This window comes from Ictidomys tridecemlineatus, chromosome 13 (assembly GCF_052094955.1).
Source record: "Ictidomys tridecemlineatus isolate mIctTri1 chromosome 13, mIctTri1.hap1, whole genome shotgun sequence".
Lineage (NCBI taxonomy): Eukaryota > Metazoa > Chordata > Mammalia > Rodentia > Sciuridae > Ictidomys > Ictidomys tridecemlineatus.
Genome location: NC_135489.1, coordinates 97,333,569 through 97,360,199, shown reverse-complemented (window position 1 = coordinate 97,360,199; position 26,631 = coordinate 97,333,569). Strand labels below are relative to the sequence as shown.

General features: G+C 43.2%; 1 protein-coding gene across 2 annotated transcripts in view; it reads left to right on the top strand.

Moving 5' to 3' along the window:
- Shc3 (SHC adaptor protein 3) overlaps positions 1-26,631 on the top strand; it is a 173,248-nt gene that overhangs the window by 35,950 nt on the left and 110,667 nt on the right. For both annotated transcript variants that reach the window (XM_078030657.1, XM_078030658.1), the window contains exon 2: positions 16,067-16,137. In XM_078030657.1, the coding sequence (XP_077886783.1) occupies positions 16,067-16,137 (71 nt within the window). The remainder of the gene's footprint in view (positions 1-16,066; positions 16,138-26,631) is intronic.

Below are 26,631 nucleotides of genomic sequence, written 5' to 3'. Positions count from 1 at the left end.
GCTTCACCTCGGAGCTTCTAGCTCTCCTGAGACTCATGGACATGTTGTCCTGGTCCTCTTGTCCCTAGTTTCCCATGTCCTCATGGGATCTTCTGCAGTCTGGTTCCAACAATGTGTTCCCCAATCCCCCGCACCCCATGAGACTCCCGGGTGGAAGGACAGATACACTGTTACCCGCATCATTGGCCACAGCTGGGTCGCCTCTCCAGGATATTTGTAGATCTCTGAGGTGGCAGCTCATGGCTTTCCAGGGTGAAGCCAGAGTCTGCAGCTGGTGACAGCTCTGACTCATCTTTCCCAGCTCCCTCTTTGCTTCTATCCCTGTCCATGCGTTTTCTGCTCAGACTCAATAGTTGCAGCATATGACTCTTTTGTCAAATGATGGCTTTTGTCTTGCTATTGGTGGTTATCGCTCTTTTCTTAAGCGTGGAAGGAGCAACATTTCTCATTTATTTTCCTTTTGCCCCCGAGGAATTGAGTTTTCTTTGAGCGTCTTTATAAATTGAGCTCTTTTCTGATGGCTTTTATGTCTTGCCTACACACTCCCATTATTTCTTTGAATTCTTGAGCAAGCCAGCTCAGTGTATTCTATCAGTGACATATTCTCCTTTCTGTTGCAGGGACTCTGTCTCCACCCCTGCATGTTTCTGCTTTTAACGTTTCTCATTCAGAAAGCTAATTTTATTCTGTGCCCTTGAGTTATTATTTTTAATAACAGTGCTGTTTCACCCGATTCCATCTATTTCCCAAAGAAATCTTTCAGAAGCTTGATTGGATTTATGATTTTTTTTTAATATCGTGGTCTTGGGTTTCCACAAAGCCCATCTACCACGGTTGTGCCATCAGTTTCCTAAGATTGGGAAGTTCTGGGACTTACCAACTGAGAGCTGAGTGTCCAGACTTAGTAGAGAAAGCAGAAGGAACTGAAAAGCTGTAGGTTTGAGGACCTTCAAGGTCATCTTGGTTTCTGTTTTAGCTATTTTTGTGTTTCTGTGGCCAAAAGACCCATCAAGAGCAAAATGAAAAGTTTATTTGGATCACAGTTTCCGAGGTCAGTCCATGCCCACTCCATAACTCTGGGCCCAAGGTGAGGCAGAACATCATGGCAGAAGGGTATGATGGAGGAAAGCAGCTCAGCTCATGACCAACAGGAAGGAGAGAGAGAGCTCCATTCACCAAGGACAAAATATAAACCCCAGCAGTAGACCCCCCACTGACCCACTTCCTTCAGCCGTATCCTACTTGCCTACAGTTACTACTCAGTGAATCCATTCAAGTGGATTAATCCACTGATTAGGTTACAGCTCTCATAATCCAAATCATTTCACCTCTGAACATTCTTGCATTTTCTCACACCTGAACTTTTTGAGGATGCCTCATATCTAAACCACAACATTCTTCTCCTGGCCCCCAAAATCTCATGCCCCATTGCACAGTGCAAATACATTTTTAGACCATTTCCAAGAGTTCTTATATTCTTAATAGTTTCAGCATTACCCAAAAGTCCAAGTCCAATCTCATTTGAGACTCAAGGTAAACTCTTGGGTGATTCCCCTGTAAAGATCACAAGTGAGTTACATATATCCAACATATAATGACACAGAGTAAACATTTCCATTCACAAGGTACAAATAGGGACAGTGAAAGAAGGAGTAGTCCCAAAGCGAGACCAAAATCCAGCCGGGCAAACAAGTCCCGTAGCTTCGCATCTGGTGTCTGGGGCACATGGAATTGTGATGTTCTCTCCAAAGGGTTTGTGTAGCTCTGCCCCTGTGACTTTTTTTTTGGTTTTAGCCCACATGGTCTCTTTCTTGGCTTGTTCTTTCCCAAGTCCTGAAGCTTTCCTTGACAGAGGCTCCATGTTACAAGTATCTCTTAGTCTCGGGAGGTCTATACTGGCGTTCAGCTTCCTTCTCACAGCTTCATGCATCTCCCTCTCAGAGGCTGCCTGCAAGGATTTCAACCACGCTACATCTTGCATGGCTTCCCAGGACCTCCTTTGAAATCTTGGTGGAAGCCATAACCTCCCAACTTCAGCATCCTTCATTTCTGCAAAAGTAGCACCATGTGGTAGATGCCAAGATCTGCTGCCATTTCAGTGGTAACCAAGCCTCTTAGGATCATCACTACAGCACTCTCGAGTGTCTGGGCAGCTGAACATGGTCAAAGAACTTCCTGCCCGCTGCCCCTGCCCAAGCAAGCAGGGTTCCCCTATAGTCTCTTCTCAAAAGAATTTTTACTTCCATACCCTTGAGCCTGTAATGGGTGTAGTCTTACCAATTGCTGAGATGCTCTCAAACCATCTTTCCTATGGTCTTTGTGTAAAGAACTTGGCATCTTTTTAGTAGCTGTAATCTCTTTAACAACCACACTGTTCTTGACCCAGTTTTACTTATAATTTTCTGGCCTAACTGCTTATTTTCCTTATCTTTCTGCTCAGCTGTTCGGCTCCTGATGATCCACAGTAAACTTAACTAAAATATACCACACCAGCAATATCCATGCCACCACCTGAATATTGTTCTGTCTTGAAATTTCCTCTGCCATATTAATTAATGACATGACGGGGAGTAGGGGTACGCAAGCACATGCTCTGCTCAGCGTGGACAGAATATAAATCTCAAAGGCATGCCTCCATGGACCAATTCCATGTTACAGGCATGGAATCACACACTACCAGCCTATAGTTACTATCCAGTTAATCGGGTTAAGTGGATTAAATAACTGATGAACCATTTGAATTCAGCCTCATAAAAAAATCTTAAGACATGGGGAAAATGTAGACAATTTATTTTCCAGAATGTAACACAAATGGCTTTTTGTCCAGTTTTCAACAGTCCTCTTTTCCCTCTGGAACCTCATGAGCCCAGTCTTTACTGTTCACAGTCCTATCAGCATTCTAATTGAGCTCCCACCAGAATCACTCATTAAGCTCCACTTATAACATTCTAAGGTTTTCCAGCTTACATTTCTAAACTTTTCAAAATTCCTTCCACAAACCAGTTTTGAACTGCGTGGTCAGGTTAGTCACAGCAACAATTTCACTTCCTGATAACAGTTTCTGTTTTAGTTAGCTTTTCATTATTGTGATCAAAATACCTGTCAAGAACAACTTGGAGGAGGAAAAGTTTATTTCGGCTCATAGTTTTGGAGTTTCAGTCCATGGTTGGCCGACACTGGAGCTTTGGACCTGAGGTAAGGCAGACCATCATGGCAGAAGGGTGTGGTGGAGGAAATCTGCTCAGTTCATGACACCCAGCAATCAGAGAAAGAGAGAGCTCTGCTCAACCAGGGACAAAGTATAGCCCCAATGGCGGAGCCCCATTGACCCACTTCTTCCAGACATTCCTTACTTACCTGCAGTTACCACCCAGAGAATCCACTTAAGTGGATTAATCCACTGACTAGGTTACAGCCCTCATAAATGAATCATTTTACTTCTGAAGATTCTTGCATTTTCTCACACATGAGCTTTTGGGGGACACCTCCTATCTAAGCTATAAGAAATAAAACACACTGAAACTTAAACAACTTTAGCTAAGTGTGAACTGTAGCTGAATCCTCAGATACATGGATAAAGGTGCCCCTAAGAACCTAGATTAAATGGACAAATAAAAATACCCAGGGTATCTTAAGCTACATGGTGGGCCAGGAGCTGAGTGACAAATCCAGGGAGTAGCTATTGCCATCACTCTTCTCATTTAAGGATACCGAGGCTGAAGGAGACTATTTGAAAACCACTGCAAGAAATTTCCAGTGTTAACCTTGGAAGAAGGTATCAGGAGGTGGAATTGTTAGTGGGACTAACCTGACCATGCAGTGCAGCAACTTTTGGAACTGGTTTGTGGAAGGAATTTTGAAAAATTTAGAGATGCAAGCTGGAAAACCTTAAAAAAACCAAGACTTGAACTTCTGTAGCCCATCAATTGTAGGGATTCTGACCGTGGAAGTGTTCCTCTGGTGAGCAAACTCCTGGGGGGGTAACTGGCACTCTGTTTCCCCCTTAGAAGGCCCTGTAGTTTCTCCTAGGAACAAGTAAGATGTCAAATACATGTGCTACCTCCAGCTGCTGTGGCAATGCTGCTAGAGTCTTATCAGCCTTGACCTTGATCTCAGGGACTCAGCTCCTTGGGAATAAAGGGACTTTCTTGTTAGACAACCACAATGTTTCACTGAGCCTAAACCTGTCCACATAACAGTAACTTTATACAATGGGCTTTCTTGAGAGTTACACAAAGCTGCTAACATGGCACATTGCAATTTAGTATGTAACTGAGGAATAAGCTGCACAATGTTGCCAAGTCTGTAACCTGCCTAGTGATACAAGGAACAATATGTACTAATGATGCCAACCACCTAAAGAAAGATATAAATAAAGCTGGCAGCTTGGCCACTCTGCCATTCTGCCACCTTTCCTGCCTCTGCATCTTGTCTCTGAATTTCTTTGTATTTTCCTTACAATAAATAATACTAATGCGACCCAGAAAACTTGGAAATGGAGATCAGGTCTTCATACAGTCAAATCTCAAACTGGAATGGTCAGTAGTATCCTCTGGAGAGCTTGTGGAATGTTTTGGATTTGCGTTTCTAACAAGTTGCCAGGTGCTCCTGATGTTGCTGGCCAGGAGACCATTCCCAGAGATCAGTAGTTTTAGATTGATAGCTTATAGGTGTGGTACCCATGGTCCCCCTTTCTGATTACCCAGCAATCTCTCCTTAATCCAGATTAGGCACATTTTCTTTGTTTTTCCACTTGTAGCTTTCATAGGCATGACTAGTAAACCACATAGGCATGGCTAGTAACCTCTAAGCAACAGGAGACAGATTCCATTTCTTTCTACCAGTTCATCCTCACAGATGCAGACATGTATTTATTAATTGATGACATGAGTGAAGTAGAAGAGTTTTATGTGTTATTAAAAAATAAATGTGATTTTATTAACAGCTTCACTTTCATGATTGCTTAAGTATTTTAAAGTCATTTAAGAAACTTTTTTTTTTGTCTTCTCAGTACCAGAGTCTAAAAGGCAAGGCACTGAATATACTAACAATAAAATATTCAAGTCATGATGATTTTTTTTAGGTCTTAGGTTAGATTCCCACTTATGAGCTGTGCTTGAGAATAACACATCATATTTCCAAATGAATGTTCCACGATGTCTCTATGGAGCCACTGAGGGTGGAATTCACCAGGATTAAATATTCACACATTCTCCTGACCTCCTGTGTCTAGGAAGGCTAGATGCTGAGCAGCAAGAGGAAGGATCACCTGTTACCATTAGTTCCACTGCTCTCAGAAGCTGGGTGTGACTTTGTCACTCCTGGACAGTTCCAGCAGCACTCCCAAGACTGTGATTCGCTGGTCTGTCTGGGATCACCTACTTATACCTGACCGGTCGCTGGGGCCATCAGGGTGGATTCAGTGACTCAGTCTCCCTGGTGGCCACCAGTGGTCTAGTCCACTTGAGACTTGTCTGAGGAAGAGGCTGGCTGCCTGTTCTGTCTCCATCTTCACATGGAAATGGCATGGTCACTACTAGTTGACTCTTAAGAGGACCATTGAAGGGCTGGGGATGTGGCTCAAGCGGTAGCGCGCTCGCCTGGCATGCGTGTGGCCCAGGTTCGATCCTCAGCACCACATACCAACAAAGATGTTGTGTCCGCCGAGAACTAAAAAATAAATATTTAAAAAAATTCTCTCTCTCTTGAGGACCATTGAGCAAGGAGGCACCAGATCCCTTGTAATTTGAGTCATCTGATGACTATCGGTCATTTTCTGATCATACCATGGGGATACAATTTTATGAAGCATGATCGTTTTCTTTCTTTGGTAGATTTTTCTTTTTAAAGTTTTTCATTATTTTGAATTTATGCAAGTAAAAAGTGAACACATTCTTTATGAAATGGTTACGAAAAAAGCATTCAGAATTAAGAGCTTCCTCCTGTTCCCTTTCCCCCTTGCTGACTCTCCTCCCTCTCCTCCAACTCTGTTTCCTCTCTCTGCACTCAAGTCTCCAGAGGGGAGTCCCAGTCTCCTGGCAGTCACACTCTGGGGTGGTCCCTTCCCCTGGATCTTCCGACTCTGGGACTTGCTTTAGCCAATAGAATGTGGGGGGTTTCACAGTGTTTCTAGGGGATCTGTGTGTGCATCATTTAAAACAATGGCTGCGTCGGGACCCATGGTTGATTGTGCCCGAGCTGTCTAACGGGACACGGATTGATAAACATTTCAGGAGGGAGTTCAGAATCTCATTAGAAACAGGCAACAAAGTAACGCCTACCTTTGCACATACAATTTCACATCTCAGATGCGAATAGAGTTCTACAAGTGAAATGAGTGCATCAAAGGGCATACCATTTTTCATATCCATAGAGACTTACAAATAGTCTCTGGAGAAGGTTTTAATCAAATTATATTTTCTCCAAGATGGTGTGACAGGATCCATTTTCCTTTGTCTTACCAACTTTGGCTATTCTTCTAGGTGAAAAATTATTTCCATGGGGTGTTAACTTCAATGTCTCTGACTAGTTGACTCTTAAGAGGACAGTGTATCAGCCAAGTGTCTTTCTCCTGTGAGTTTACCATTTGCATTTGGCCTTTTTATTTCTACTGAGTTGATGGATTGACTCAACAACTCACGGAAACTCTTTGAGTACTCCAGATGTGTGTGTGTGTGTGTGTGTGTGTGTGTGTGTGTGTGTGTGTATTTTTCAGTTAAACTTATGGAATTGTTTTCTTAGCCTTTATTTAATTTTTCAACTTACTTATCCTAGTTTGTTGTTGTTGTACAAAAATTAGTGTTTCTCATGAGTCCACTTGCAGCTTTTTAGTGTTTGGTCTTGTAATAAAAAGGTTATTCTTTATTTTCTTGTATACTTTTATAATTGTGTTTCTTAGCTCCTGCTCTTTAACTCTTTTAGGCTTTGTGTGTATTGGTAAGGTGGGATGTTGGAAAGGGTGTACAGTTCTCACACTGCAACGTGTATAATGCGTTACAGCACCGTACACAGCAGTCCTGGGCGGAGATATCGCCAGATACTGTTTTCCTAATGTGTAGCGACTCACATTGTCACAATAATTTGCTGGCTAATCTTTTCTTCAGTGATTCCGACCAATCAATACGCATGCTTTCCTTCTGGCCCCCATCCTAATCCCTTGCATGACTTCCCCCTTCCTGGGTCCACATTATGGAATTTTTACCCATTCCTTTTCATTTTTATCTTCTTCAGAAATTTCTTTGTTCTTCAGGATTTGTTTTCATTCTATAAGCTTTAGAATTAATTCCCCCAGTTCTGGGGAAGAAATCCTGTTAGGACTTTTACTATCATCACAGTAAAATTGTGCATTAATTAGGGGGGAGTGTGGGCATGTTTTTATTTAAACCTTCCAATCCAGAAAGCATGGCGCGTCTTTCCATAAATGCAGATGCTGTGGTTCACCCTTGAGTGGATTACTGTTGATCTCACGGAGTGAATTAATTCCTGCCAGAGTTAAAAAGCAAGACCTCTCCAAACCTTGGCTCCTTCCGCAGGTTCTCTTTCCTGCTTCTCTCCTATGTGACACACCAGGGATCTTCATCAGGACACGGGCACTGTGCTAGTTAGATCCTCCAACCCTCAGAAGCAGGAACAAAGGAAACCTCTTTTCTTTGAACATCACCCAACAGCAGAGATTCTGTTATAGAAATACAAAATGGACTAGGACGCAGGTTTTCTTTTAGTCATTCATCCTTCCTTAAGTTTTTCTTCAATTTGGTCTTACACATTGCTTGTTAGATTTATTTCATGCTTTTTTTCTTTCTTGCCCACTTGAATGAGATGCTTCCCACATCATATTCGTTTTCTTTCGCTAGCATTTGCCTAATGTAGAATGTTTATTTTTTTTTAATAGTTCCTTTGCGATTTTATTTAACACACATGTATTTTTAACCATGCGAAAGTCTTTGACCTTTAGTTGGCAGGTCTGATCCGTTCATGATTATTGGGATCACTGAGGTATTTGGATCAACACAGATCAACATCTATTACCGATGTTTGTATGTCCTCTATATTACATTCAGACATTTTCTATTTTTATGCTTTATTTTTACTGAATGACACGTGTCTTTTGTTTGTTTGTTTGTTTCTTCCTTTGGTTCCACAGTGGTCTGAAAGTTGATCATTCTGTTCTTTTTACAGTAGTTTATAATCTTGTACACACAAGGAAGCATACTTTTCTACTGCTACCTACAGTTAATCAGTCTGGACCCACCTTGATAAAGCACAATAGTCCTTTGAACACTTTGCTGTCCATGTTGACACCTTCTGAGGTATTGGTTACTGGTTATGATTAATGAGATACACATTAAAAGCCATGCATAATTGCTAAGGCATAATGTACCTGTGACTTTGGTTGACTCTTTTCTCCTCGTCATTTCTTGAAACCCACACGGTCCTCTTGGCTGAGTTCATTGTGTTCCTGGGCTGTTTCTCTCAGAGGGTGTCTGTGGGTGGTTAACTTTCCCAGGCTTTGCTCGCCCTCCCACGTGGATGCCAGTTTGCCTCAATACTTCTTATCTTTAGATGTTTGATGGTGTTATTTGTCTTCACGTATCTGGGGCTGAAAGAGAATCTTATTTTTTTTTTTCAGCGTTTTCTTTCATTGTAAGTAACTTGGTTCCCCACCCCTCACTCATGAATGCTTTTCAAAATATGTATTTTTAAGATGACACATAGAAATTACACATCCTCGTGGGGGATTCTGGTGTTTTGACACAGGTAGATATGGTATGTTGTTCAAATCAAGATAAACATCTGTCTCCTCAAACATTTATTATTTCTCTGTCATAGAAATGTTCAAAATTCAGCCAGGTGCTGTGGTGTGTACCTATAATTCCAGTGGCTTGGGAGGCTGAGGCAGGAGGATCAATAGTTCAAAGCCAATGTCAGCTAAAGTAAGGCACGAAGCAACTCAGTGCGACTCTGTCTCTAAATAAAATACAAAATAGGGCTGGGGCTGGGGCTCAGTGGTTGAGTGCCCCTGAGTTTAATCCCCAGCATCCCTCCTGCCAAAAAAAAAATGTTCAAAATTCTTTCTTCTAACTTTCAAAAAATATATAGTACATTATTATTTATAGTCACCCAAAGGCAGCACAACACCAGAGCCTGTTTCTCCAAACTGTCAGTCAGTACCCACTGACCAATCTTTCTCCTCCCTCCCTCCCCACTACTCTCCCAGCCCCTGGTAAATATTATTTGATTCTCTATTTCTGTAACATCAATATTTTTAGATTACACCAGTGAAATCACATGGTATCTTTCTGCATCTTATTCCACATAACACGATGTCTTCTAGTTCTTCAGCGTTGTTGCAAATGTCAGATTCCATCCTTTTTTTATGGTGGAATAATATTCCATGTTGAATACATGCCAGATTTTTGTTATACATTCATCAGATGAGGAAATCTTAGGTTGTTTCCATCTGGGGGCTAATGTGAACAGTCCCACAATAAACGTGAGAGTGCAGGTATCTCCTCAGCATACTGGATTTGTTTCCTTTGGATATGTACCTAGTAGTGAGATTGCTGGATCATATAGTAGTTTTATCTTTAATTTTTTTTGAGGAATTTTGGCTGTACTGGTTCACATTGCCACCAACAGGATGTAGGGATCCCTTTTTCTCCACATCCTTGAGAGCTCTTTGTTGGTCTGTCCTCCCTCCTTCCCTCCCTCCCTCCCTCCCTCCCTCCCTTTCTTTCTTTCTTTCTTTCTTTCTTTCTTTCTTTCTTTCTTTCTTTCTTTCTTTCTTTCTTTCTTTCTTTCTTTCTCTCTTTCTCTCTTTCTCTCTTTCTCTCTTTCTCTCTCTCTCTCCCTCTCCCTCTCTCTCTCTCTCTCTCTCTCTCTCTCTCTCTCTCTCTCTCTCTCTCTCTCTTTCTGTAATACCGTTTCTAACTGCGATGAGGAGGCATTTCACTGTTGGTTTGGTTTGCATTTCCCTGATGACTAGTGACACTGAACATTTGTTCATGTACTTGCTGTCTCTTTGTGTGTCTTCTTTTGAGAAATTTCTGTTTGGGTCCACTGCCCATTTTTAAATGAGTCATTTGTCGGGGGCTATCGTTGTTTGAGTATCTTACATGTTCTGGACATTAACTTCTAATCAGATGTGGAGTTTACAAATATTTTCTCTCATTTTGCAGGTTGTCTTTCCACTCCATTGATTGTGTCCTTTTCTGTGCAGAATTATATTAAAATCCCATGTAATCCTACTCATGTCACTTTGCTTTGGTTTCCTGGGCTTTGGGTGTTTTATCCCACAACCCTGGCCCACATCAGTAATGTCATGAGGTATCTCACCATTTCTTTCTTGGACGTCTCAGTTTCGCGTTGTGCTATGAAGTCTTTTGTCCACTTGGAGTCGACTTCTGTACTTGGGAGAGACAGAGCTTTGGCTTCATCCTTCAGTGTGTGGACCTCCCCTTTCCCCAGCACCACGGGGCCCAGAGATTGGTCTTCCTCCAGGGTGTGTTCCTGCTTAGCGCCTGTGTTGAGGATCACTGGCTCTAGTTGTGTGGGGTTTCTTCTGTGCTCTCTGCTGTGTTCCTTGGATCTGTGTGTCTGTACTCGTGTCAATCCTATGCTGTGTGTTATTTTTATTAAAACATAATAATGAGACATAACATGTGGGTTCCTTTTGGCAAAATTATACACATGAGGCCTATGATTTCAGTCCCCGCCCCTCCTTTCCTTCCCTCTTCCCTCCCCTGTTCTCCTCTCCTGTACTGGCTTTCCTTTCACTCCTTTGTTTGTTTATTTCTGGTGGGTACTTTCTAGGTGTACACACAGGTGAAATTCCCTTTGGTCCCTTCATATGTGTATTTAACATGATTTTGTTAGATCAATTCCATCTCCCTTCCCCTTTCCCTTCCTCTGGTTCTCCTCCTTCCCCTCCACTCATCTTCCCTATCTCTGTGTGATATCTGATCCCCTCCACCACCACCTTCTCCCCTTATCTTACTCAGATGGTTTACAGATGAGGGAGAACACGTGACCCCTGATTTTCTCCTCCTGGCTTATTTCACTTAGCGTGGTTTTCTCCACTTCCACTCATTTCCTGATAAATGCCACCCTGTCCTTCTTGATGCTGGGGTAAAAGTCCATGGGGTAGTGGCCCACATTTTCTTGGTCTGTTCATCTGTTGACGGGCATCGGGTTGGTTCCGTAATTGGACTATTGTGAACTGTGCTGCTCTAAACACTGAGGTGGCTGTGTCACTACAGTAGGCTGCGTTGAGTCCTCTGGGGTAAACACTGACGCTGGGTCATAGAGTGGTCCTGTTCCTAGGGTTTTTTTGTTTTGTTTTTTGTTTTTTTTGAAGGGTCTCCATACTGCTTTCCTGAGTGGTTCCACTTTTGATTACTAGCTTTTGTGGTATGTTCTTAAGTCAGGTAATGTGATACCTCTAGCTTTGTTTTTTGTTCATGATGGCTTTGAATATTGGACTCTTTGGGGAGGGGAATCCATATAACTTTTAGGGTTTTTTTTTTCCTATTTTTGTGAAGAATGTGATTGGCACTTTGATAAGGATTGCATTGAGTCTGTAGGGTGATGTGGGTAGTAAAGACATCTTAAACAGTATTTATTCTTCCAAACGTTGAACAAGGGATGTTTCCCCATATTTTTTTAATGTCCTTTTTAACTTCTTTTACAAAAGTTTTATGGTTTATATTGCATCAATCTTTCGCCTCTTTGGTTAAATATATTCCCTGTCAGTTTATTTATTTATTTTTTTCAGCCATTGTAAATGAGGTTGCTTTCTTGATTTCTTTTTCAGATAATTTGCTGTTGGTGTATAGTAATGATACTGGTTTTTACAGACTGTTTTTGTATTCTGCAACTTTACTGAATTAGTTCTAAAAGTTTTTTTTTTTTTTTTGTGTGTGTGTGTGTGTGTGTGTGTAGTATCTGGAGTTTTGTGTATATAAAATCGAATTTCTGCAAACAGTGTTAATTTGACCTGGGACGCCCTGCATTTCTTTGACTTGCCTGATTGCTTTGGCTGGGACTTGCAGTACTATGTGAATGAAACTGGTGAAAGTAGGCATTCTTGTCTTGCCCCAGATCTCAGAAAGGAAGCTTCCAGTTTTTCTTCACTCAGTATAATGTTAATTCTGGACTAGTGGGATGCTTTCAGAATGTTTTTCTCTTGATTCTTTAGTTCTGATATTAAGCTACTATGCATCCAAGAGTGGATCTTTTTCAAATTTCTTCTGGACCCTGAAAATAATCCCGTTTATTGTGATAGTCAGGAGCAGAAAGCAGAGCAGAAGGATTTGAAAAACTTGGACCTGAAAAGTGGGACTAAAACTGGGACTAAGGTAGTGGCAGTCGTTAAAGACGGAGTCCCTAAAGAGATGCTAAGTTACACAGGGACACTAGGACGGAAGGCTGCAGGGCACCTCAGGAACTGGCAAGATCACACCCATCTGAGGCTCAAACATTCTTTTGAGAGGAGAGCAGCGGGGCCCCCTGCTTGCACCGGGCTGCCTAGAAAGTCGTTTGATGGTGCTCAGCCATTCAGGCGCTCAGAGACCGCAGCAGCCAGGGCCCCTGGATGCTTGGCTACTCTTGAGGTTGTGGCTGATCTTGGCAGCAGCCACGTAGTGCTGGTTCTGCAGGATGCTGGAGTTCGGGGTTAAGGAGGCTTCACTGAGATTTCCAAGGAAGGCTGGGGAGGCCAGGCAAAGTGCAGCAGGGTCAGAGTGCCTGCAGGCTGCCTCTGAGAGGGCAATGCATGGAGATGTGAGAAGAATACTGAAGCTGCAATGGAGGGACCTGCCTCCCCGCAAGATTAAGAAATGTCAGTACCATGGACAAAGAAAGCTGCAGGAATCAAGCAGAGACAAGCCATCAGAGAGACCGTTTGGGCTGCCACCAGCCAAGCCGTAGGGATGAAGCTACACAAGCCCTTTGGAAAGCACATCATGGTGCTGTGTGCTCAGATGCTGGCCACGGAGTCACAGAACTTGTTTGACCAGCTGGATTTTGGTCTTACTTTGATCCCGTTCCTTCTTTCTATGTCCCCATTTCTCCATTCCAGAGTGGAAATGTTTACTCTGTGCCTTTATATATTGGATATATGTCATTTGCTTTTGATTTTTACAGGGGCTCATGCTGAGAGTTTGCCTTGAGTCTCCGAGGAGGCTTTGGACTTGGACTTTTGAGCAATCCTAAAACTGTTCAGACTATGGGGACTTTTGGAAATGGACCAAGGTAGTTAGCATGGTGAGATGGGTATGAGCTTCAGGAGTCATGGGCAGAATGTTACAGTTTAGATATAGGTTTGCCCCGAAAGCTCATGTGTGAAACAGTGCGAGAAAGTTTAGAGGTAAAATGATTGATGAGAGCCTTAACCTAAGGTACATTAATCCAATGATAGGGATTAACTGGGTGGTAACTGTAGGCAGGTAGGTCGTGGCTGAAGGAAGTGGGTCATTGTGGGTGTGCCTTTGGGGTGCATATTTTGTCCCCAGAGAGTGGAACTGTCTCTCTTGGCTTCCTGATACCATGTTCTGAGCTGCCACACCCATCTACCATGATGTTTTACCTCACCTGGGGTCCAGAGCAATGGCGTGGACATCTACGAACTGAGACCTCCAAAACTGTGAGCTCCAAAGAAGCTTTGCCTCTTCTTATATTGTTGTCAGGTCTTAGTGGTCACAGTGGTGTAAAAGCTGTGTGCAAACAATATTCTACCATCGTAAAGAAAAAAGAGATAAGTAAAAAATAAATGTGCATCTATGGAAAGGGGGGTCATACACTGCAACATCAGTTACGGTTTCCATATAATATTATGATGTTAGATACAGTACTTCTGAAGCTCAGATTTGGTCGTATTATTCATGTCGATACACACCTGTGATGGGGAACGTCTTCATAGACTTTGTAATGAATGTGACAAATACAGCTACATAACTGCATTGTTGTCCATCATTTCCACAGAACTCTGACATTGCTATCATATTTGCATTGTTCTACAATGGTGGTGGGGCTCTCCTGCTTATTTTTGGGCTAGAGTGCCACCTCACAGTCCTGCAGTTTGGGTTGTGGTATTCACGTGACCCTGGGAAGGTGGTTGTGGTATTTCGTCACCTAGGACGTTGGTGTGTGTGGCGTTCCCATAGCTCTGTGTGGCTGGCTGTGGTATTTTCACATAGCTCTGCAGTGTGCGTGCGGTGTTTGTATAATTCTGTGACTCTGAATGTGGTGGTTGTCATGTAACTGTGACATCGGCCCTGTTATTCACGGGAACTGATGCTGTCAGTTGTAACAGTCACATCACTCTGCAGAGTCAGTGATAGTCTAACTCATATATCTTTGTGGAATTCACATAGCTGGGATGGCAAAGGTGGTATTTCAAAAGCTTTGTGATATTGGTGATCATGCAGTGGCAGGAGGAACCATCCCATTTATGGGGTTTTAGGGGTTTAAGCTCTGAGAAGTGTAAAACTTTTGCTTAAACTTACATAACAAGATATGACAAAGCCAAGTCCAAACTCAGGTTTTTGGAATAATTCAAATACAGTCTTTTATGTACCATACCGTGAGGATTTTTCATAAATTCTACATCTAAAGGCATTTGTCTAAAGTAACTAAATTTAAAAGCATTTGTCTATATCATCTGCACCTTGGAACTCCTCAAGGTCTTAAGAACATAAAAATTCCATCTATTTTTTATCCAGAATTTTTGTTATGTCCCTGTATCCATCCATACATTTTCATGTGTGAAACGGATCAAAATTTAGCTATACATTGAGATGGATAAATTTGAATTTCTGAAAATTTTATGGTGAATAATGCAGGAGAGGGTTTTCTGGTAAACTCAATGCTACTTTTAGTTTATTCATAGACCCCCAAAATATATTTATTAGAAAATGAAGTTTAATGTTAATGAAAATATTGGTTTATATAGTGTTTTCATTCTTTTTAAAATTTTTTTAAATAAACTTCTGGGAATATAAATAACAATAAATGCTGAAAGGCTGTGAGGAAGAGAATTTTTATATACTGTTGGTGGGAATGTAAATTAGTTCAATGGCTCTCAAAGTCAGTATGGTTGTTCCTCAAAAGACTAGGCGTGGAACCACAACACTATACAGCTGTACCACTCCTTAGTATTTATCCAAAAGGATCAATCACATTGCACAGATTCTTGCATACCCATGTTTATAGCAGCACCATTCCCAATCGCCAAATTATGGAACCATCCTAGGTGTTCATCCATAGATGAATGATAAAGAAGATGTGGTGTATGTGCACAACAGAGTTTAATTTGTTCATAAAGAAAAACAAATTGTGCTCTTTGCAGGAAAAATGGATGGTACTGAAGAACATGATGCTAAGTGAAATAAGCCAGACTCAGAAAGTCAAGGGTCATTTATTTTCCTCTCACATGTGAAAGCTAGAAAGAAAAAAGAAGAAGAAGAGATCTCATGAAAACAGAATGAAAAGTGATTTCATGAAAATTGACGAGTAGATTAGATGAAGGAGATTTGGGGAGGCGGAGGTCTGGGGGACGAAATGATCAAATTGTCATATTGTATGTGTATGTACGAAGAGCCACGATGAATTCCGTTTATGTTACACGTGTCATGCTCCAATAAAATTTTTTAAAAAATTAAATCTACCCTAAAGTTTTGAAAAGAACTAGAACTATAGGGTCTGATTTGCAGTTCCACGGCAAATATGTACCTAAATAAGGTTGAGCTAACATTTAAGATGTCTGCCTTTTATAGCGTGAAAGTTATACCCCCATGAAAGCTTTGAAGAATGTGCATCTAAATAAAATGACAATACTAATGGGTTTTAGAAAATCACGTTTTGTGCCAATGTAAGTATTAGGATGCTTTCCCATGGGTTTGAATGTTTGCTTTCATAGAAACAGAACAAAGTCTTGCCACAGAATTTTGAGTTAAAATGTGATTTAAGAAATGCGTATTGCTTCCAAAAAAACTCCCCTGTTGTCGTTAGAAGTCATCTCTGCCTCTCAGTTCCCAGAACTCATGATTTATGTTTCTTCCTCCTGCAGTACTTGGGGTGCATTGAAGTTCTACGCTCCATGAGGTCTCTCGACTTCAGCACCAGGACACAGATTACCAGGTAAGCCCCCTTGAAGGTGGGCTCCTGCACTTTGACCTCCGAAAGGAAGCGTCTCCGAGGTTTACAGCCTAGAAACTCTGGGTAGGAAAGACTGCCCTTTGGGGTGTCTCATGGTATTGCAAGACCTTAGTGTGCTTCTCCATGTCTATGACACACCACAAAGGACATGCTGCCTTTCCCAGGCTTAATTTTCATAATTAAGTTGTAGATGGATGGAGCGACGTGTCTGTTTCTTTAACAGAAAAAATTCTGAGATAAGATTGACATTTTAAAATTTACTGAACTATGTTTTTTAAAAAATAAAATCAAATCCAGAGGTCAAGGGGTAATCTCCAACAGTACACAGAGAGAAGAAATTGCATTGAACTGGAAGGAGAACCATGCATGGGAGTAAGTCATTTAGGAAGTGGACTAATTCTGTGAGGTGTCAGTGATTTTGAATATTATTTATATATTCTACACCATCACCTAGATTTTAAACTCCTTGAGGACGGGTATTTAAGCATTATTTTTATGAAATTTCATGGCCTTGTATTGTTCCCGGTAGAGCCTATACTGTTAGAAAAATGCCAATTTCAAGTCACCTTGTAGAGATTTACAACTATGTATGAAACGACCCCATTTCTGTGGCCAAAGAATTTATGTTGTACGGAACTTGTAGAACTGCTCAATCTAAATAGTGACCTCAGACAATGCTTCCTGATTGCTTCATTCGATTCGCTATGTTATATATCTTTCAGTGAGCAATCCGAAGTCTAAAGATTGAAATTTGAAGTAAGTTATTGTGATTAGCTGTTAAGTAACGTACACGCCTCACTTCTGTTAAGTGCCATAAGAATACTTTTTCCTCACCGAAGAAGTTGATGATCAAGAGTTGGTGCTGCCCTTCTCTCTCTAAGACAACTCAAGACACATGGTGGGAATGTACCGGTATCCGTTACCTACACTGAGGAAGGAATCTGTCTATACATATTTGTAGAGAATGGCTCACAAAACTTTCAAAGGCAAAGGAATGGCATTTTGAAGCAAGACATTTAGAAGAAAAGTATAAGTGTTTCCTTGTTAAATCCTTCATTTACCTGGAAAGGTACCTTGAGAACTTTGCCAGTGTTGTGTGACATGAAAACTGGGCAGCACTGTGTACATTCTCCCGCACAGTTTTCAAAGGCCTGACAGTTGACTGGGAGAGTACTGTTGACCATTTCTACTGAATTCCCTTCATTATAGATGCTACAATTTCTGAGATGATTTCATGCCATTTTAATTCTTCTGACGTATTCGTGAGATCTAATGTTTCCTGTGTATACACAACATGCCGGGCCACACAAGCTGTCTGCTTTGCCTAGCCTCCGAGTGTTGGGGAGAATGATATACACACAAATGATTGAGGACATCTAAGAGACCAAGTTATGCTTGGGGGTAGTGATGGGATGGATGATTTGGGGGAATCAATGAATGATTCCAGTTTTCCCTTTGATGGGGTTTAGATTCTTGGGGATCTCTGGATTAGAATCCAAATGGATAGAAGTGATAATAATATCATAGAAGAAAGCAGGGGGAACAGACAGTGGTGGATTTGTAGATTGGATTTCTTTCCTGAGCCCTGTTCCATTTAGATCTGTAAAAAATAGAAGCAACATAATAGGCAAGTGGAGAACCATTCTTGGACTTCAGAAACATGGTGTGGAATTCTGAGTGCACCAGATTTCCCTGGGTTTTATTAGACTTTCTGAAAAGACATATTTGCTTGTCCCTGCAATGGTTATCTTTATATGACATATTCCTTACTGTAGTTAATTGCTAGAGACCACACAAAGGGAACAAACTGACATATCAGCATCAGAAGGAAGCCCTTTGCATTCATAGAAGGAATACTCCACCCATATTTTGTAGATGTGATGCAGTGTGGAGCTTTTAAGGTCTCAGTGGTAACTAAGTGTTAAAACATGCCTGTGGGGGTTAGAGTTGTGGCTCAGTGGTAGCATGCTTGCCTAGCATGTGTGAAGCACTGGGTTCAATTCTCTGCACCACATACAAATAAATAAAATAGTCTATCAACAACTAATTAAAAAAAAACATGCCTGTGGTTCAACTTTAATACTAAAGATATTCCAGGAGGGTTGTAGGGAAATCTAATGTCATGGTCAAATTATAGAGGCACTAGGAAAACTTGTTTCCAAAGGCCATGCACAGTGGCACACTCCTGTAATCCCAGTGGCTCTGGAGGCTGAGGCAGGAGGATCACCAGTTCAAAGTCAGCCTCAACAACTTAGTAAGGCCCTGGGCAATGTAGCAAGACCCTGTCTCTAATTGAAATATAAAATGGGCTGGGATGAGGCTCAGTGGTTAAGGACCCCTGGGATCAATCCCCCCCCCCAACCTGACCCTGTACAAAAAATAATCTATTTTTATCAGCAAGTAATCCTCACTTATTTTTGGATATAACTCAAAAATTATATCCAGAAATGTTTTGGAGGCTCTAACAGCTGTATCATGTGTCTTTTTCAGGATAGGTTTATTTTCATGCTCTTCCTGGCATCCAAGTTTAAATTTATTGGAGTCCTTCCAAAAACATTGGGCATGGATTACTGATATTTTTACTAAAATATAACTTTTAAAACTACCCAGTGAAGCTGCCTTTTTTTGTGTCTAGTGCCTTGGTGGCTATTAAAATCCTTTTGCCCCTGTAACACCATGGTCTCGGTGGCTTGGTGACTCATTCACTTGAATCATGGCCCACTCTGTCGAGGAGATGGCTGGACAGCCCAGCTCTGCCAGTGTCCAGCTGTGTAAGGTTGGCCTTGGTTTGCACACCTAGTGAGAGGCTGCCCAAATGATATCCACCTCAATGGTGGTGGTGAGAAGCAGGACAGTTTTGACAGGTCGGGGCCTGGCAAAGAGGGAATGTTGTTCTCATTGCTCAGCTTATATTCAGCACAGAGGTCATGGGCCCCACAGTGAGTTTCCAGAGGCAGGACGTCAGGCAAGGCTGTGTTGATGGTGGCCCCTGACAGCCTTTGCTTCTCTGGAACCAGCCTCTGGGTGGGGAGCCCAGGCGTAACCTGAGGAACAAATAGATTCCCTGGAAGAAAATCGCTTCCTAAAGGGGCCTTGGTCTCCAGGCTCAGCAGAGGACAGATTCCCTGAATTGTTTCCTAAAAGTAGCTCTTGCCAAATACAGTTTTTTTGAAAAGAAGCTTAAAATATACTTACTGCCCACCACACCCCGACTCACCTGAACTTATGCACGTGGCCACGTGCACCACAGCCTGCATGCAGCATTGCACTTTGCAAACACGAATGTGAAGTTGCTGCTTCAGAGGGTGTTTTGAAAATTCTCCAGAAGCACTCACAAAATCCCCTTCGTCCAAGACCCTGTGGAAGGAATCCATCTTTCTTTTAGGGAGGGTGTTACTGTGTGTTCTTCTCCCGGGCCTTGGCTGGGATCTCAGGGGTGTTAGCGCATGTGTGTTGAGGTTCAGAGGTTTCTCCCCCACTCAGGGCCTCCTCACATGACTGACACCTCCGGGTGCAGGTCACAGACACACACACAGCCCCTCAGCCCGTGAGTAGGGCCGGAGGCTGTCAAGCTGGTGTCTTTTCTGTCTGATATTTCATGCTGGGGACTTGGGCTGGAGGCATCAGCATGTAAAATTGCTTAGTGTGTGGTAGCTGGAGAGTTTTGAATTTGAACAAAAAGGAAGCAACGCCAAGGGCCCAGCAGGCCCTCGTTCTATGAAGATGTGTGTGACGTGGATGTTCCTGAGAACCTTAGCCTTACGTGCACCAGCGAGGTCTCCGCGATACCCAGCCTCGAGTTTCATCTTTAGCTGAAGGAGGACAAGACAGAGCTCACCTCTCGGGTTCCAGCGCTGTCTAAATGCTCTCAGAAGAGAACATCCCAGGTAAACACTGTCACCAAGCCGTCCCTGCAACCCATCGAGCACCTGAGCATCCTCGTTTGTGTGCAGTGCCCCCCAGCTCCGCTGCTCTATCCTAGTGTGCCTGAACACCTTCCCCAAGAATGAACGCTCACCTTGCTAAGCCCCTTGCAAGAGAGGGTCTGCCAGGCTGCACTCTGGGCACCATGGCAGATGCCTCCTCCACCACCAGCAGCTATCGCCAGCTTGTCACCATCTCATACCCCAGATGTTTCCATGTGGCATGGACATTGAATCACAAGTTCGTTTGGGGAATCTAAGCAATGCATATTGTGCAGTTTTAAGAAAGGCCCCATTTACTAACAAGAGATTTGTGTTGTTTGTAGAGGATTTGCTGTCCTCAGAGCATCACCCCGGCTGCAGGTGCATGGAGTGGAAGATGGAGCAGATGAAGGGCAGGTAAGGCCTGTGCCCCTGGGAACCTCAGGTGACTAGGGAATGGTGTGAAGATCTGATTACAACGGACCCATTGAATGGTGGGGATATCTGGGATGGTACTGCCCTTAGTATCTTTAATTCAGATTTTGTAGCAGTATTTCCTCTTGGAAAATGGTTAGTGCAAACTACTAACTGGACAGAAATTGGCTGCAAGTGCTTTATGTTGGGCAAAGCACACATTAACTAGAACAGCATGGCATTTTCACCTTGGAAACTCTGGGGAAATAATTCTGAGGAGTCTCATCTCTGGAAATCCATCACATAAAGCATCTTAAGATATATATGTTCACATCTGGCCCATGGTATAGAAAAACGAAGGTAACTTTTGCTCATGGGTTTTCTTAGATCTGGAAAGGAATCTTGTGGGTAGACCGGGTCTTATGGGTAGACTACTTGATGGTGATATTCTAGAATTCCTCTTTCACTGCAAAATGAACAGTGGTCAAGTCAATTTCAGCTAGAGGTGCCCGGGAAAAGAGTGAATCTATTTTTATAATTTCTCTGAGGCTGATTTAGTCTCTAAATTAGGAGGGAGAGCACCAGTGTGAATCGCCCCTCCCTGCCCCAGTGCATTTGAACGTGCAGAACGTTGGAGTCCTGCCTTATGGGCTCATTCTCAATGTTCCTGTTCTAAACATGCTTCCAGCCCAGGCTTCCTGTAGCCGTGCAGAAGGTGAGGCAAAGGGGAGAAGTCAGTGTTTTCGCGGTTTCTAAAACCTCATGTGTGTGTGTGTGTGTGTGTGTGTGTGTGTGTGTGCTTGTGCGCACGCGCATCCTGCCTTTTGAATATAACTATAATGCATCAGTTTAAAAATAGATAAAAAGAAGGAAGACCAGCAGTGTCGATGAAGGGGATCAGTGGGAGGGAGGAGAAGAAGGGAGGGAGGAGTGCTGGGTGTCAAAATGGAGAAAATGATCTCACATGCATTGATGAATATGTCAGAATGAACCCCACTGTTACGTGTGACTATAATACACTCTAAAATATCCCTATTTTTGTACTCCAGTTTTAATCCAAATTAGAATGATTTTTTGCCTGTTAAGAATGTACCCAACACAGAGGTACAGGGAGTACAGGTCCCCAAGAGCCCAGAGTCACAGGGCAGTGGGACATAGAGGAAGGTCCCTGTGGGCTGGGACCAGCCTGGAAGTTGCTAAACCGTGGCCAAGAGCAGACCCCAAGAAAGCACAGTTGGGGACAGTTGCTTGGCTTTGGCAGCTTCTCTGGCCAGGCCCTGAGGGTGTCTCCAGTGTGGGCAGGGCCACTCCTGGAAACCCCTTTGTTGGCTCCCCCTGGGTTCTGCTGGCCCACTTTGGGCAGTAGTTCTAATGTGTGCACAAGGGTGGGGGACTGAGCCAGCTCCCTGAAGGGCCCTGGGGACCGTCTGCACCTGTGGAGGGTCAGCCGGAGTGCAGCTGGTGTTAGGGCCTCAGGAGGACCTGGGCAGACAAGCTCCTGCCTTCCCCAGGCCCCACCCTGTGCCGCTTTCCTGTTCAGTCCCTGGACTTGAGCGCACGATAATAGGTTTATTTTTACTTGTGAGTGAAGCAAGATGGTATTACCATGGAAACATCTGGTGCAGCTGTGGCAGAGGGTAGGGACCCGTGAGGCATGTCCTTGGGTGAACTGTGGATACACCACCAGGAGACCCTGAGATTCGGTGATAATCGGGAGGTTACAGGGCAGATCAGCTAGAGAGCCCCTGTGGCTAGAGAGGGGCCACAGCGGCCCACGGGGGGCTCGGTTCTGTGGGGCCTTTTGAAGGTCAATGGCTGGGCTGTCTGCCCAGTGACGGCCTCCCCTCACTAGTGCAGAATAGCCGCTGCTCTTCAGGGCTGCCCGGAGCTGACCAAGAAAGTGAAGTGCCTTATCCGAGAGGTCAGATGTGGGTGCTGGTGCTGGTCTCATGCAGGGTGCGGGGAAGATGAAGGTGAAGGTGGCTTTCTGCAGTGCTCACTGTCTGTGGGACAAAGGACCAGTCCATGGAAGGATGAAGGTCCGCCGGGCAGTGTGGCCTCTGTGACCATGGCTCAGCCCGCCTCTCCTGACTTTGTCCATCTGGGAAGGACCACCCCCCTCTTGCTGTGGGCCAGTAACTCTAAGCTGGATTCCCCAGATAACAGAAGGTAACACACAAAGTCTTCTTAACAAACATTTGTGGTGAATGACTAGTGGAGAGGTCAAGGCCCTGCCTTTCACGAAGGCTGGACGGTGGGATGGGGGGCAGGGTATTTTCTCCGGGAGGCCCAGGAGAGAAGTCTTCTTATTCTCACCTTGAACTTCTGAATAAACCAGCATGACTCTTGATTTTACCCCCCACAGGGAAACCCAGGAGTCCTTCTTGTTAGGACAGAATGCTCCAAGAAATCTCTCAAGACAGAGTCTTTGCTCAGTGAGCAAAGTTTATTGATAGGGAAGGTTGTCCAGGCCACCAGCTGAGTGGTGTCACAGCCAGAGTCATTGAATAGAGGTCTTTATATCTTTTTCTTTCTTTTTTTTTTTTTTTAACAAGGAAGAGGAGCAAGCTGGAAATGACCTTGGGTGGAGCAAGCTAGAATTGCCCTTGGGTGCAGCTGGTTGGATCATCATAGATTTTTGTATTCAAAGGACCTTGGAAAAGTAGGGGGGCTGTGGTAGTGGGAACAGGGTGTCTTAGGGTTTTTTTTTCTTAGCAGTTTATAAATTTCAGTTTCAGATGAAGATCGAGTCCCAGAATCAAAATGGAGTCACTAATGTCTAGGATATTCCATGAATTCTGCTTCCTTTTTTGTTCCCTTCCATTTCAAGCTCTGGTTAAGACGCCATTCCCATAGATCTGTTTGTCATTTTTTTTTTCTTTTTTAACTGGCTGATTAAGAAATTCAGGTGCAAACTGTGTAGATATCTCTACTGGTGGGGAGTGTATTGCTCAAGGGCATGCGTGCAGCCCGGGTTCGATCCTCAGCACCACATACAAACAAAGATGTTGTGTCTGCCGAGAACTAAAAAATAAATAATAAAAAAATTCTCTCTCTCTCTCTCTCTCTTTTAAAAAAAATTATTTGTTTATCTATTTGTTGACTTCCTTGGCAACTTCTTGGCAGCCTCTGAACCAGCTCTGCCTCCTGGGGGCACTTTCTGGTTGATAAAGCGATGTCAACTTCAAGGTTGGAGAAATCGGGGGGCTGTCCTTCTGTGAAGATTCTGTCAGTCAGCTTTCTGTTACTATAATGAAACACCTGAGATAATTAACTTAAAGTGAGAAAAGGTCTATTTTGGCTCACGGTTTTGGAGGTTCCGGACAATGATCGATAGCTCCATTGTTCTGAGCCTGTGGCAAAGCATCCCACCATGGTGGAAATGCATGGCAGAGCAAAACTGCTTACCTCAGGAGCCAGGGAGCCAAAGAGAGAAAGAGGAAGAGATGAAGGGCCCACAGTCCCCATCCCCTCCTGACCTTGGGACCTCCCATAAAGCCCTTATCCCTAAAGATCCACAGCACCTCCCCATAGGGCCTCCCTGGGAGCCAGGCCTTTACACATGGCCTTGGGGGAACGTTCAAGAGCTGAACTACAGCAATGGGGTTGGGTGGAATCCTGTGCAAGCCCCAGGCCATTCCGCTCCATATCTCCAGATGAGGACAACCGGAGCAAAAGAGCTTCATCTTTTCCCTGCCACATGGCACCAGAAAGGAAGGACTTTTTACTGAACGGGCTCCACAGTGGATAGACGCCCTGGAGAATCAAGCAACCTGCTGAGACCTGGACCCCAGAAATGGTCTTGTACTGTGGCCTCTCTGATTGGGACAGGGGAGCCTAAAGATTTGTCACTCACGCTTAGATCATCCCATCCTCTAGAACTTGAGCCTATGTTAAAGTCACCTGGAGAGCTTGTCCCACACAGGGTGGAGTCGAGTCCCACCCACTGAGTGTCTGATTCAGCAGGTCTGAGGAGGGCCATGAGAATCTGAATTTCTAAACAAGTTTTCAAAGGCTGCGGATCCTTCCCATCCCAGTAACTCACTTGGAGAATCATTGTTCTAGGTTCTATTTTTAATTTCAGAGCCATTTGCAACTACCATCTATGAAACCACAGCTTTGAAAAACGAGTCCGTTTATTTTATTTTTTCCAACTGATCCCACTCATCCCAAACTTTTAAAAATGGATAACAGAGATGACTTGGTGGCTGAGAATGGTTTAAATAGAATCCATACAGCGAACCCGTGGCGTTCCTTCCCATACTCTCTGTAAGGACCATCTGGCGTGGTGCGTATTTATAATCCTCGTGGTAGAAGCGCTTTCTTGTCACAATTTACCTCTCTGACTGCTCCTTTTCTGTCTCTGTGTCTGAGCTCACTTATCCCCGAAATATATCATTCTATAAGGATCCCTGCTCTCTTGCCAGAGGCAAGCTGTGTGGAGCAGGTTTGGGAGTCGGATTATTTGGGTTCTTGTCTGGGCTCTGTAACTTTCCAGCTGGGTGATCTTCTGCATGGGACTTAAGTCCTCTGCGTCTCTGTTTTCCCGTCTTTACAACAGGGACCATGATGGCACCTCCTTCATGGGTTTGAGAACGTATTGAGTCGATATCTGAAAAGCCCCGTGTTGCTGTCTGATACGCGAAAGGCCTCAGACGTGTTGGCGAGGGTTGATGTTTTCACCTTCATTGTATCTTCTCCATGTTGGTAATGTCACGTCCAGGTGGAAAAGCCACAAGTCTGTATCTCTACTTCAGAATCTTCTCCTCTGTCCATATTTCAGTAGCCAGGGGACATATGTGTTCTTGGGATGGTCAGTCAGTTGCCCAGCCTAAGTCCTCTCACTGCGGTGCCGCCCGTCATCGCCTCCAGCCTCACCTCCAACAGCAGAGTTGGTCCAACTCATGTCTCTGACTCTGTACTGTAAACCTAATCCCCACTCAAACTTGAAACCATTCGATCTCATTTTTCTCCCTATTCCGTTACTAATGCTCACTGCCTCCCTCTTGGAAGCCTCCCTTGTCACTTGTCTCCTCTCTTTTAGTTTCCTTGGTTCTTGCCGACAGGTTCATGTGCCTGAAGTCGATCACTCCCCACTCGACTTCGCTATTGATCCATTACCTGCAGGACGCAGTGAAAAAGTTCTTAGCGTTCAGTGTTCCACTCGACTGACTGAGCACACCAATCCAGACACATCTTCTCCACTCTGTGTGATGTTTCTTTTGCATCTCTTTCCCTTCTCCTGATCCTTCGTCAACCCAAGCGTGAGCCACAAACATTGCTTTTTTCCTGAGCCATAAGACCACTCGGTCTTAATTCATCGGCAGACTTTTACCTCATTGCAAATCATATTGGGCTTTTGAAGACACAGACCATTTGTCATCAACTCTAAAATACCATCTACTGTAGGATACTTCATTATTTTATAACCACCAAGAAAGAAACACAAACAAACAAACAAAAAAAAACCCATTGCCTATTACCTAGGACACAATGCTTCCATATGGCTTAGAATCAACTTGTGTATATTGAAAAAGCTATTGTGGATTATCCTAGACATAGATGGATATCATTATAAGGCTTGTATATCTGTTAAGACTAAGTAACCGATGTTAAAATAAAGGTGTTCCTAAAAATGTCTTCAGATTCAGGGTCTGAATATAATGAAATGATTCTTGATTCAGAATCATTGCTGTCTCTACTTTCCCTCCCTAAATTTTACTGCTCTTTAGGCCATTATAAGCGCATTAGGAAAAAAAAAAGAAATCAATGAAATTGTACTTGGAACAAAAATATGGAAAATATATGAAACCAAAGATGGTTTAAAAAAAAGATTTTGAAAAGTGATAAACTTCTAGTTAGGTTGATCAAAAAAAAAAAGAAAATTAAAGTGACCAATATCAGGAGTGAAGGAAGGCACATCACCTGACATTACCCCAACACGGAAAGAATGATAGAGGAGTGTGAAGAACGACTTTACATCACATATTTGATCACCAATTCCTACAAAATTGCAACTATCAAAGTTCACTAAAGAAATATCAGATAATTTGAATAGGCTGTATCTACTAAACAAATTAAATTCATAGAAAACCAAAACCTTTCCATAGAGAAAATTCTAAGACCAGATGGTTTCAAACATTGAATGGAGAAGTAA